Raw genomic sequence first — 14282 nt, 5'->3', positions numbered from 1 at the left:
CCTATATACCCCCGAAAACGTTGTTTGCGAAGGATATAAATATATTATATTGTTCAACATAATGTTATATCAGCATACATTTAAAAACAAAAAAATGTTTAAAAGGGATTTACCAAGGCTAGTTGAACCCAAAACATTATATGTATTCACTAATCTAGCACAAAGCCAGTGCGAAACTTTATACATGTAATATGCAGTATAAAATACATGTAGTGTTTGAAACAACTGTTATATATCTGGACTTTAAACTATACTGCAAAAATATTTTGAGAAAGTACATAATTATTCATCTTTTCATCTTTATTTAAAAAAAACGACATTTCAAATGTTTCAATATGTCATCTTTACACGTTTCAAATTTGTCAAGAGCAGACCCAGAGACAACAAATTCATTTTAAAAAACAGCTGTAAATGACCCATATTATACTAAAACATTTTGCATTTTTAACTTTTTTCTACAAATTCAACATGCAACAGAAACCAAATAAGGTTATAATTCCAAAAATGTGCAAAATTAATCAATGAAATTTTTGCCCTACTTGTGCTCCAAGATTTCTGCCGAATCTACAATGTGCATCTTAAAGGGGCATGGTCACGATTTTGGCATAATGTTATTTTTCGGATTTTGATTTTTACAATGCTTCAGTAAGGCATTTTCAATAGGCAGCCAAAATTTTAGTGTAATTGGTTGAGTTATAAGCGAGTTACAAAGCTTACAATTCTTTTGTTTTTGTTTACATTTTAAATGTTAAAGTGAAAATTCCAATCTTAGACCTAAATTGATTGTATTTAATGTTAGGAACTGTTTATGTATGCTAAAAATGAAATAGAAGATAGACAAATCAGCTTGAAAGAGATTTATTACTGGTATATTGACCATATGTAAACAAAAAGAGGGCACGAGCCTTGTTTACATGACAAAGGATTGTGAGCTCTGTATCTTGCTTATAACTAATCATCGACTGACTCTCAAATTTCAATAGATCATTAGAAATGTTTTCTTAAAGCATTGTAAATAATAAAAACTGAAAAATAAAATTTGACAGAATCGTTACCATGTCCCTTTAAGCGCCCACTTTCTTTTTGCACGTGACACGTTCATCTTCGCCATTGCACAGTTTTATATTTATTGAGGTTTTGCAGGTTTATTGGCCCAAAATTGTTGTTGAGATATGCTAATTGTGTTTTATAAATATATATATATATATATATATATATATATATATATATATATATATATATATATATATATATATATATATATATATATTTATATATATATATAAAAGATTTCAATTACCAAAACTAGAACTCTTGGTAACTTGAAGGTTTCTTGTTTATTATTAACTTTGAAAAAAAAATGTGTTCAGCTAAATTTTAGTTCGACGTCGATATAACAGCCCTAAATTTTTTAAGTGGGCTTAACTTGTCATATAGATCATATAAAAAAACACAATCAATGCATCGATTGTATCGCCTTGTATTTTGAAAACGGTGGCAGTTTCATCACAAGACTACAACATGTTCATGATCCAGGAATGAAGATTTACGTAAAGGTCCTTTCCCTCAACAATATTTAAAGGTAGATCAAAGTTTTGTTCCTCCATGAAAATGCAACCGAGTTCAAATATTTCCTCGTCACAGGGAAGTACGTTTTCGATTGTATATTCACGTCGACAAAGCTCAAAAACTTTTACATCGACCGGATAGATATAGTCTTGAACTTGAAATAGTTCCAGGAAAAGATAGACATTGGAAGGACAGCTTCGAACACTTCCTTCTTTGGTGGATTGCAGATAATGAGCATTCCACACATGTGCCACTTCGTCTAACTCATTCTGGGAAAAAAATATTTGATATCAATATTGCACTACCACAGATCCTAGACAATTGACAAATCGTAAATAAATACTGTAATATAAATATTAAACAGATGCATATAATTCGTTTGGTATTTTCTATAACTTATTTGTCTGTGGAACAAATATATTGCTTTAGATAATATTAAATTTTATATTCCACTAAATGTTTAACGTTGTGTATAGAACAGTAGCGTATTTAAACACCTGCAGTAATTTCATAAAACAAAACTGAAGCAGGTTAGTGTCCAACTTGTCACTCGTAATGACCACGGTTCTGCAAATCTTTTTATTCTTCTATCCAGGTTTGACAGCATTCTTTCCTCAAAATACACCACCATGACAATCAGAACTAAAATGATTACAATATCTTTGTATTGCAAGTCAAAATGGAAGTACTGATGAATTCAGTTGTAGATTTTCTCCTGCAAGAAAAATATTATGAATTAAAGTATTAAAGATAGCTAGCCCGCGACTCATTAAGACAATTAAAAGATGCAAGGATATCCAACTTTTTATATGCACATAACGGTGTATACATGAATATATATTACTGTAGTCAGAATTACTCTCTAATTGCTTTAATTAATATACTTACGTTATGTTCCATTCTAGTGCCTTTTCTAGCTGCTGATTGATATGAGGGATATGAGAGATGTATGTATTCATCAAAACGTAATAACAAATTTCAAATCCGTTTGATCAGATTTTTCAAACCGAGAAAACGAATTACAATCCGAGAAAACGGATTGTTTAAATCGAGGGAACGAATTAATAATCTGTGGGAACGAGTTAGTAATTCGTGATAACGGATTCTCAATCCGAGAGAACGAGTTGATAATCTGTGGGAACGAGTTGTGTAATTCGAGATCTCGAATTACTTTCTGCTTTTTTAAAAAATCAACGTGTCCCTTCAGGGCTTTCGTAACTGGATCACCCTTTCACTTTTTTTTCCAGAAACATTGATTCAATTTTGATTAATTTTTAAGTAACAACGATCATTATCAATTAATTTCTACATAAAATGATCGGATTTGACATTTATCCTATATGAATAAGTGGAAAGAATTTTCAACTTATATATTATAATCTCATTCCTTGGTAAATACCAGGTAGTCCCATAGTCATAAAAACACAGTTCTGTTGGATACAGATGACTTCAAGCAATATGAGCTGCAATTTTCATTTTGACTTTTTTTTACGAAAATGTTATTATCTAGTTAAAAGACGAAAACTATCATGGCTTTTAAATTTCTGTTATCCATATGTTTGTGGGAAAGGCGTTTTAAGAAGCCTTAATTGAAACAAAATTTAATTATTGTCGTCCTGTACAATTACTGATTTGCTATATATATTCCTTGGAAGAGAAATCTTACTTTTTACAGATATTAATGATTTGTTTTAATCTTATTTATCATAAAAGTTCAAGTTACGTGCAGACGTATTATACTAGCAGGTTTTTGCACTAAAATAGAATTATAAAAAATACAGCGAATATTGATTTAATGACTATATATATAGTTCCAATTATGGATATATAGGATTTACGCGAATTGTTTTTTATATGTTCATACACAACCTACATGTATATTAAAAATAATTGATTTTGTATATTAACGTTTTGGAGTCTGAAAACAAATTACATGTATCCTTCTTATTAATAAATAGCTCAATGAATTTATTAATCAATCTGCTTTGCTACTTCTGAAATTTCTTGAAAACTGCTTGGTCAAAATCAAATATCAAATCAATATCAATATCACATTATATGTACGCGCTTTTAAACGAATCGATGATTATGCTAAGTATGTGCATAATAATATACATTCCAGTAGTTCATACACTTTACATTAAGAAAATAGAACAAAGAAACGCGCCACATATAAATAGAGCTTTTCTCGTAATAACGAGATAATTAACTCGTTATAACGAGATCTTTTCTCGTAATTACAAGATAATTAAATCGTGATAACGAGATCTTTTCTGGTAATAACGAGATAATTTACTCGTAATCACAAAATCTTTTCTCGTAATTACGAGACAATTGATGTGGCTTATTCTTCTTCCGTATTTTCTTCATGTCAACAAGAAAAGCCAATGAACGCAGGCACGTAGCATCGTTTTTGAAAGTGGGGGGCCAGACCCATCCAAAAAATCTTGACAAGCAAAAAAAAAAAAAAAAAAAGAAAAAAAAGGAAATTTAAAGTTTTCCAAAAATCTTCAAAATCCTAATCCGTGGGGGGGGGGGGGGGAGCAACTTCAATTTGACTACTCATTTATTTCCCATTATGATTCATTTTTTTATATGTAAATTTTAAAAAATTTGTTGCTGCGAGAAAAAGTGGGGGGGGGGGCAGGTCCCCCCTGCCCCCCCCTGATGCTACGTGCCTGGAACGAGAGAGAGAGAGAGAGAGAGAGAGAGAGAGAGAGAGAGAGCTTTGTAAACGGATAATTATACATGTATCGTATATGTATAGATTTTTACTATAGATTATATGCATATACATGTAAGTATATTGGTTTTCAATTAAATATAATGAACTTTTATATATAGCAGTTAAATTTTGATGAAAGTTTGTAAGTTGAAGAACCAGATATAGTTTGCTATAACACTTCTTTGCTGCACCATATTTTTTATTTCATATAATCAACATTGACCAACAACAACTAAATTTCAAAGTAAAAAGACATATGCTGGTATCATGAAATATGACTGTTCGAATTTACCGCAAAGATAACAAAATTAAACAATTATACATATAAGAATTATAAAGATGAAGGATAAATCGGACATCAAGATAAAATGTTCATGTACATGCCGCGACATAACATTAGTTTCACAAATTAGGGGACATTTATTTATTTTTGACGTCCATACATCTTAATTATGTTCATACACATGTAATTGTTTTCGAGAAATATTTCACACTACAAACTTAACAGATACAAATTGTGAGCTATCCATTGTTCTAGCCGAGTAAACCAATGCATGTTTCTTTATCCTCGACCAAAGCAACGAAAATTACGTGAATATTACGTAATATTCATTAGATCAAAATTAAATTTACTTAGAACATGACCATTCATAACGAAGACCTTTCGCTTGATGTTTTTTAGTAACTGATGCTCTAAATTTTTGGAATTTATTTTTAAATTAAGAACTTTTGCAAGTGTATTTTAACAGTGAAATCAAATTTTCTACCGTCATCTTTAAGAAACGAAGGCTATCTACATTTCATTGGCTCAAAAATTTGGACCAGCCAATGAAAAAGCGGATTAATTACGTTCTCAGTTTGTCATACTGAGTGAATCTTAGCTTTGTTCCAGCCGTCCATTCTTTATTGGTAAACCTTTACTTATTGTATGGTATACAGTGCTGTTATGAAGCTATATGATGTCAGCTGAAAAAAAATATGACGTCGTTTCAAAAGGCTTCGTCATAAACAAGATTTTATGATGACGTAAAACAGGAAAATATCAATCGTTCCATCACACACACCCTGTCAATAAATCAATCACGGAATCAATAAATCAATCACAAAATCAGCAATATCAATAAATTTAATTTATCAATTCATCTTGTCAATAAACCAATAATGAAATCAGTCAATCAATCACGGAATCCGCAAGTCAATAAACTTATCAATTCACCAATCAATTAAAACCATCCTGTCAATCGTTAACTAACTCAATTACCAATCTTTAAAATATAAATAGATCAATTGATCGATCGTCACTTCAACTTATCAATACAATCGAAAAAAAATTAGCCGCTTGCAAGCCTTTCCATGTTTAGGTAACGTCAGTTCAGTTCAGTTCATTTATTCGCTTAAAACCATTTCAAACATATGGTACATGAGGACAAAAAACATTATGATATACATATAAATTGATCAGAGGTAAACATATATAAATATAAGGGTTATAGAGTTAGGAAAAGTTATACAAAATGAACCGCATGGAGGACAGTTAGGAAAAGTTACACAAAATGAACCTCATGGAGGACAGACTACCTCGTATATCTTTGTTATAAATATACAAAATTTTCTCAACAATTTCATGTCTCTGCGAACAAATCACTGATTGGCTCTAAATCGACAAAACAGAATGCAAATACTGTGCCGAATTCGTGGTGAAAGAAAGGCATAGAACACTGGATTTACACAGTTGTTGAACTGAAGGAGGTATCCCATCGTAGTTTGCAGCAGGTACCCGGGGACAAAGACTTTGTACTGAGCGAGTAGACGTAGAACCTGCCACGGCAAGTTACACACGAAGAAGAGGAGGATGATGGCGACGACGAGGCGTTCCATCTTCTTCACTTCCGTCTTTCGATACGCGGACTGTTTCAAAGTGAAGATCTTCATTCCATGGAAGATAATGATTGTCAGGAGCGGAACAATGAAGGTGAAGAAGACGTCGACAAGGTTGATGTTTTTCCGGGAGATGGACTGTAAAGGGATAATCTTGCAGACGGCCAGAGCGATGGAGAGGAACCAGATCAGGATGATTATGAAGACGAGGGAAGATTTCCGGAGAATAGTGTTGGCCTTGAGGGGAAGAGAGAGGATGACGAATCGAACGATGGAGAGGAGGGAGACTGAAAGACTGGAGGCGATGTAGGAGGCTGAGAAAAGAACACCAACTACCGTGTTCATTAACAGGAACAGGAAGTCGTTGATGCACTTCCGGTACTGCCGGTAGTTGGAGTAGTCAAGGTAAGCAAACAACAGCGTGCTCCATAGGACAGCCATAGTGCAGTACACAAAGTCTGCCATAGCAATGGCGGCAATGGTTGCGTAGGTCTTCGTGTGGAGTTTCCTGTCCGTTGCTATGGCGACCACTGTTAGACCGTTCCCGGCCACCCCGGCGAAAAGCGTGACGAGTTTGAGCCATTCAAATGGCGGCAGATACCATGTGCAAAGCGAGGTCGTATTTCCATCATGCTTTGCAGGAGACGAGTTTCCGAAATCGGATACATTGATTGGTTCAAAAACTTCCATCTTGGGAATACTAAAAAAGAAAATGACGAGTGATATAATTAAACGGTTGTTATGTTTTATGATATTTTAGACCATACTTTTGTACGAATCAGTATTGCCGACAGTTGAAATAGATTAAGTAAGTTTTTTATAATGAAATGATATGCTGTAATAACGAGATACATGAAATGATATATCTAATATACAACCTATGAGATAATTTGTCATACGACTTATGCGATAAGAAGTCGTACGTTGGAGATACCAAGTCGTTATAACGAGATAATATATTGTATTTACGAGCTGATTTAAACAATAAAATGCTTTCCTTGGTGATTCATACGAGATATGAAGGTGGCGACATTGCAGAAAAAAATAACATGCGTTAGCGGGTTATGTATTTTTTTTTCTGCAACGATTGCTACCTTCATAACCCACATGAATCATCAAAGAAAGCATTTTATTGTTTATATTTACGTCTTTCTTCTAACAAATGAATAAATTGATTTTACAAAGTTTGTAAAATTCATTAAATTACTTAGTGTACATCAGTACGTTAACTAAAGGAAACAGCCAGATCGCCTCCTATGGGAATTTGAGTCTGACATCATCACAATTATTTCGTGCAGTCTGTGACCTTTTTTTTTTTTTAAGTCGCTGTAGGTTTCGACCAATCGAAAAAACGGGGTGTGTATATTTCAACTTTGTCAATTTCTACAGCTGTTCTATAGTGCTATGAATTAACTATAAGTTTCCGTAAGAAATAGAGGAAATCGTACTCGGTAGATGTAAATATAACTTGATAAAGGCCGTAAGTACGAGACACAGAGTCGCTATGACAACTTGTAATCTCTTATGTATAATTATCTAGTTATAATGAATTAGTTAAAACTTATTTATACTGGCAGCAATACAGTTATGTCTTTAGATTGCACAAAAAGTTGAGAATCGTTCGTATGTTCAAATTTTTGCATATATTAAACGTTTGACTTTAGATACGGAAACCATATAATTTTGTATTAAAATTTCCTAAAAATTATAGACTTTTCCTCTTATTTATATTACTTTTTTTTTATATATAAAAACATTTTTTTTCAAACATAATGCTAACCAAACTATAAACACATTAAATTTGCAGAACCAACGTAAACGATAAAAAATAGCGCGAATAAAAAAAAAGTTAAAATATGTATATTAAAGTATGTAAAATACCTGAGTATGGAACTCTTCTGTGCGCGGAGTGTAAAGAAGGCACTTATGAACTGTGTGTAAAGAAGGTCCTTAATACTGGACGGAACTGAATGTTTTGAGAGCAGCTTGCACCTGATCAACGTTTAAATATCCGGTCCCTGAAGAAAGTGTTAAAGTACTGTAATTCCGAAAATTACTTTCAAACAAAAAGAAACGCATGTTTTCGTGTTATTGTATTTATTAATTTCCCACTTTTCCTCTGAGAGAGTGACATTCTAGTTATCCAATATCCCCTCATGTTACGTTTATTTTTGATTAGCCACCGAAGACAAATAGCTCGTCTAAATTAATTGAAATGTGATGAGGTTATCTCATGACAATGAAATGAGATCGGTATAAGTAGACGTAGTTATTTGTTAAGGAACCCAATTTGGTAAACAAATTAACCATCCGATCTACCTTAAGGTTCAGACATGAGTTCTTAAACCGATGTACATAATTTCGTTTAGCAGAGAAATATTTGTATTCCTGATATTTTAGCTTTTGAGTCTCCCATGTATTTCCTTCATGCAAAGCTCTCCGATTAAAGAAAATTAAAATAGTCTTAATATGGCCACGACCTCTTAAGGAATGCCGGGTGTTCAGTACATTTTTTTATTATTAGGCCTATATTTTTCCTTTTTTTTTAAATTTTTGATAAGACTTGCAATGAATTTTTATAATTTTAGTTTTAATATACTGTATACAGGGATATATTCGCCTAGCTCCGTTTTATTTTCGCCTCTTTCGCCCTTGTTGTCAGAGGGCGATTATAAAACTGCGCAAATTCTTTACTGCAAATAATATCTTTGTTAACACAACTGCAAAAGCAAGACGGGGCGAAACCGTTTGCAATTGTTAAAGGGCGAAAATAACACGGGGTGAAAATATGCCTGCATTAAGTATATAATATGCTAGAAATGTTCTATTTAATGACGTTTTTCAAATTGTAAATCTTAACATTGTCAATACTCATGTTTTACTTTGGGATGACAGTTCAATAAGTGACAATGAAAACAAGCATTTATTTACATTAGTTTATAATTTTATCAAAAATACTGAAAGATTTAACTGATCATATAACTACTAGTACACCGTTGTTTATTATATACATGTCAATTGCATATACGTATACGTCCATTATATCCACTGACCTTTATTTATGTTGTGTACACATATATTGTATTATATCTTTGTATTGGGAGAGGGCGGTCTAAGTTATAGAACTTGTGCCCAATCCCAATTGTATTTTGTACAATAAAAATATGTTCAAATCAAATCATATAATATGTCCTAATATTTTTAATTTTTAGACAGATCTCCTTCTAATATACATATGTTAATGAATATGACCACGACCATTCAACTTTTTAAAGGTGTTGATTTTATTAATTCCAAAACCCTTAAACCTACTTGTGCCGTATACAAGTTTAAAGTAATTGTAAAAGCGTTTATTCATTCAATTGTCTGCGCGAAACAATTTTCCTAAAATCCACAATACGCAAATTCAACAGTATATAAATTAGTTAATCGACTCCGTCCTCAATTTGCCTTGAGTAGTTAGATTTGTTTTTTTTTTTTTAATCAGAAGAGAGTCGCTATTTTTAAGCAACTTCGCCAGCCAGAAATTTCGATTTACTCCGCTCCACACAAACAGTAGGATCAAACCTTTGTCTAACGAAGATGTTAATATTATGCATATATGTACACGGTTAAACCACCCCCCCCCCCCCCCAGAGAAACTGAAAGTGAGAAAGAGAGAGACACTAGAAATCATACATGGGGATACAGAGACAAGAGGGAGACAATTGGTTTATGATACCCTTCATGCGCGGATCTATTTAAAAAAGGCTTCGGACACCCACCCCTCCCCCTCCCACACACACACACACACACACACACACTTACACTTAACATACTTAAGAAGAAATCCCTCAGATCCCCCCTCATTCCATTTTTTTTAAATTTGATCCGTGCCTGCCGTATATTGCTAATTGCAATTCGGGAGGATTTTACAGTAGACATCATACAGTTAACGATTTGACCATTGCAAAAATGTCAATAATGTGTTTTTTTCAGCTACATGGACAAAATTATCGGGTCTTCTTATTATACTATAGTGAAATACAACAAGAGAAACAAATAAAAACAAATTAAAAAAATTTTTATTCAGTCAAATGTTTCATAAAATATGTAAAAAGATTGACAAAACAATGTTGTATATAACCTCTGTTGATAATGTTATTGACTCTTGGTCAGAAAAAAACTCCTAAAAACGCCATGAGGCAGTCATATCTACCTTAAAAACTCATTTAATCTATATAATTATGGTATTTTTTATCGCTAACAATGATTAAGTAAGGGAAATAATCATTCCTATATTTAATATATGTTTACACAAACCTTTTCATTTTACGTAGATTAAAATGGCAAAGGCCATCATGCAAGCCTTTATTATAGAAATAAAATATTCTAAAGCTTTCTATGTCAGTGACTACGTGTATGCAGAATATCCCATCTTCTGGCGATCGTATATATATAACGGTATATTCTTAGTCAATGTATAAATTAACTTTTACGACACAGGCTGTCTAAGGTGCTATGATTGACACGATGAAGTGAAAACACGTATGAAAAATCGTGAAAACCTCCAGGCGATGACATGGAAATAAGAATCTTTCATCGTCAACATTTAAATAAAGTTGCTCGCAAGATTCGCTAAAAAGATTCTCACAAGTGAAAATTTAGGTGAGAAGTTTAGGACATCGAGATAGAAATAAGAAACTTTCATTCTCAACTTTTAAATGAATTTGCTCGCAAGATTCGCTAAAAAGATTCTTACAAGTGAAAATTCAGGTGAGAAGTTTGGGACATCGGGATGGAAATAAGAAACTTTCATCGTCAACAATTTAATTAGTTTGCTGACAAGATTCGGTAAAAAGATTCTTTAGAAAATTATGAAATTTGATGACTTCATTGGTAACCTTATTGTGTGGTCACCTCAACCCACGTCCATGCACAGGTGTAAAGGGAGATAGCAAACCTGACAGTCAGGTCCTTACACAGGAGGACACGATTTTTTCTTGTTTTTGCAAAGAAACACGGTGACTAAAATGTTTATATTAATTTTTATTATTATTTTACAACAACAAAAAACATTATTATTAAATGTTTATAATAAAATATAAACTTTATGTTCAGATTTTTTAAATTGAATTTTAACACAAAACAAAAATAAAAAACATGCATTCTTTTCAAAATATCATCAATAAACTGCATTATTTCATATCAATATGTTACATTAAAGTTTGAAAATTCATAGAAATTTAAACTATCTAAAACAGTTGCTATAAATACTGTAGTTTTAAATTTTTTGAATTTTAAAACTTTGATGTAACAAATATAAAAGAACTGTAACATCTATATTCCATCGAAATATGCAGGAAACAACTCCTGTGTTTTTTTAATTACATATTAAATTAATTTAGAAGCCAAGACGCGCGTTCGAGGTACTAGGTGGTACGGGCGAGAAACTCAATCGGAAAAAACGCGATGATTAGTTGTTTAAAGAATATAAATAAAGGTTCGAAACAATGTCGTATGTTCAAAATACCAAAATCGCACGTACATATACGAGGTAAAATGTCGTACGTACGATACAATGTGTTGTGCTTACGCGATAATAAAAAAAAAATAGGGTCATGCTCTACCAATTTTCACAATACTTTGTCCCAAATTTCTGCATCTTCCAGTTTTCGCTTAAAAATCTCGATAATTTTTAATACATGTATCATTGTGTCCAAACTTCATTCATTCACCATGCATGACATGAAAAGTACCCTGATGTTAACATTTTTTACAATGACTCCCGAAAATTTCCGATTGGATAAAAGATACCAGTCAGATTTTCACATTTTTTAAATCTCTGTAAGAAAAGTATTTTCGTTCCTTTCTTTTCTACGGTTATAAAAAGGAAGCCCGAACGAGTGAAAATAAAGAAACTTTACAAGCTTTGCCACAGATTGACTTTTCACTGATCAATATATTTACTGACAGGTATATGTTTTTTTATTTGAATCAATGTATTGAAAGTACTGTTATGATCTACGACAACGAATCAGCCCTCCAGAATATGAATAGGATCCATATCAGCCTTGTAGCATCTGTACCAGAGTGATGCTAGCTCTATAGGATCCCGTATTATCCTGTATGATGTGCATTAGCACTTAATGATTAAAACCAGCTTTTTAGGATGCGTATCAAGCTTGTAAGATCTGCATTATCTGTATTAGACCCAACCCAATTTTTGAGAGGTAGTTCCAATTGGAAATAGTCAGCATATCTTTTTTTAAAATATGGGAATTTTTGTCTCAAACAGACATTTAACAAATAAAAATAGGCATATGCATGTTTCCACCTATCTTTTTTTTTTTACCATAAACGCGTTCGCGATTTTATATTTTTGCGATTTGATGCAAAACCGTTGAATCACTATATTAAGTACTCGCGTAAAATAAGGAATCTACAATAATACACCATCTAAAATATATGCATTGAAATGGGGGCGGGGTGGCCTTCTCGGAACTACCGCTCAAAAAGCTGGACCCGACAATGATCAAAAGTAAAATAAATGGGCTTTGTACAATTGATAACATAATGATATGTATAAATAATAGTAGAACACTTCATTTCATTTAACTCAAGGTGGACAGCTTTTTGGGGTTTATTCCGCAAATTATGTCTATATACCTTTAATGATTTCAAAAATATTATGATAGTTTTGTTTCGGTAGGTTTCGTTTTGATTTCGTTTCGTTTTGTTTAATCGGTAGGTTTCGTTTCATTTCGGTAGATTTCGTTTCGTTTCCGTAGGTTTAGTTTCGTTTCTTTTTCGTTTCGCACTTCACAGGTACCCTATTATTTTGTCCGCAAAAGCTATGAATATTGCATACGGTTATTCGGTGAAATAATTGAAGTAACTCTACCTTACAAATTGATTCGCAGTGTTCTCGCAAAGACACTTCACAAGTGTATTTTTTTTAATTTCAGTTAATTAACAAAACAAGTATAATGTATCATGACCAATAATTTCCACTGCAACTGATAATTAAACTGATTGTCATATTAAAATAGGCGAAAGCTATCATAAGGATATATATATATATATATATATATATATATATATATATATATATTGGACGACCACAATAAAAAAGGAAATCTGTAGTATCCATATTTTGAAATTTTATCATATGTTAGTTGTTGCTGGCTAACCGATCTTGACGACGGTATTCGCACGAATAAGGATGTTCATTGGTAGAAGGATCATCAAAACAGTCGAACGATGGAGTTCCGTCATCAAACTGCCACTGTCCTCCGACCTTTTCCCCTTGAACCCAGACTTGGAGCATTGCATTGTTAGCGATTGGCACTAAACAATGAACAAATAGATTTAACTAACTAAACATGTTATATTTAATATGTACAATATCTGGCCGTAAATACTTTTTTAACAAGTTTAGCGAGCCAATTTAAATACTGTGGTTTCATTGATATTTGTTGAATACCAATTTTCGTGGATTTCGTTGTTAAGTTGCTCCATGAAATTAAATGTTCATTGAAACGCAATTTCTATTAACATTTTGTATTGAAATGGTCATTGGCCACGAATTAAGGTGAATTCTCACTTTATCCATAAAAATTGATATCCATGAATATTAATGAAACCACAGTAAGCTTATTCCTGAATTTGCCTCTTCTAAACATATATAAATGGCATTTAGCGGTGTACAATATTTAATTTAGTGGACGCGGCTTAATTCCTGCCAAAAACTCTACATTGCAGTACAGTTAAGGCGGTCAATAAAAATATGGGCAAATTTTTGTGATGAAAACACGTATACTTTAGTTAAACTGGCATGTCCTTTTTAAAATCAATAACAGTCACTCAAATGCAATATATTTCTAAAATATATATATAACAGTACAATATTTTATGTTCATAGTGGTCACGTGTTACGGCAGTCGCATGGTGCAAGCAGATGTATTTGTGGTTTTGAGGTCATTTAAAAAATTCAATATTGCAAGGGCATAATCATGTCAAAATTCACAACTGAATTATGAAATAACTTGATGTTATATCGTAGATTTTGAAAAACGGTGCGAACTTTTTAAGATAAGAATATTTGTTAGTAGAAACCGTAATTTATAAT

General features: G+C 32.4%; 1 protein-coding gene across 2 annotated transcripts; it reads right to left on the bottom strand.

The window, feature by feature from the left end:
• Positions 1-4502: 4502 nt before the first annotated feature.
• LOC128172881 (C-C chemokine receptor type 9-like) lies at positions 4503-8158 on the bottom strand. 2 transcript variants are annotated; one of them, XM_052838592.1, is made up of 2 exons: positions 8054-8158; positions 4503-6872 (listed from the first exon to the last, which is right to left on the bottom strand). In XM_052838592.1, exon 2 carries the CDS (start codon positions 6860-6862, stop codon positions 5936-5938), a length of 927 nt encoding a protein of 308 aa, XP_052694552.1. In that variant the 5' UTR covers positions 6863-6872; positions 8054-8158; the 3' UTR covers positions 4503-5935. The 2 variants fall into 2 exon arrangements, with proteins under 2 accessions (XP_052694552.1, XP_052694553.1); XM_052838593.1 differs by having other exon boundaries at positions 4503-6862; positions 8054-8143.
• Positions 8159-14282: the final 6124 nt, after the last annotated feature.

This window comes from Crassostrea angulata, chromosome 2 (genome assembly GCF_025612915.1).
Source record: "Crassostrea angulata isolate pt1a10 chromosome 2, ASM2561291v2, whole genome shotgun sequence".
In the NCBI taxonomy this organism is placed as follows: domain Eukaryota; kingdom Metazoa; phylum Mollusca; class Bivalvia; order Ostreida; family Ostreidae; genus Magallana; species Magallana angulata.
Note: the sequence above shows the minus strand (reverse complement) of the source record. Positions and strands in the feature narration are given on the sequence as shown.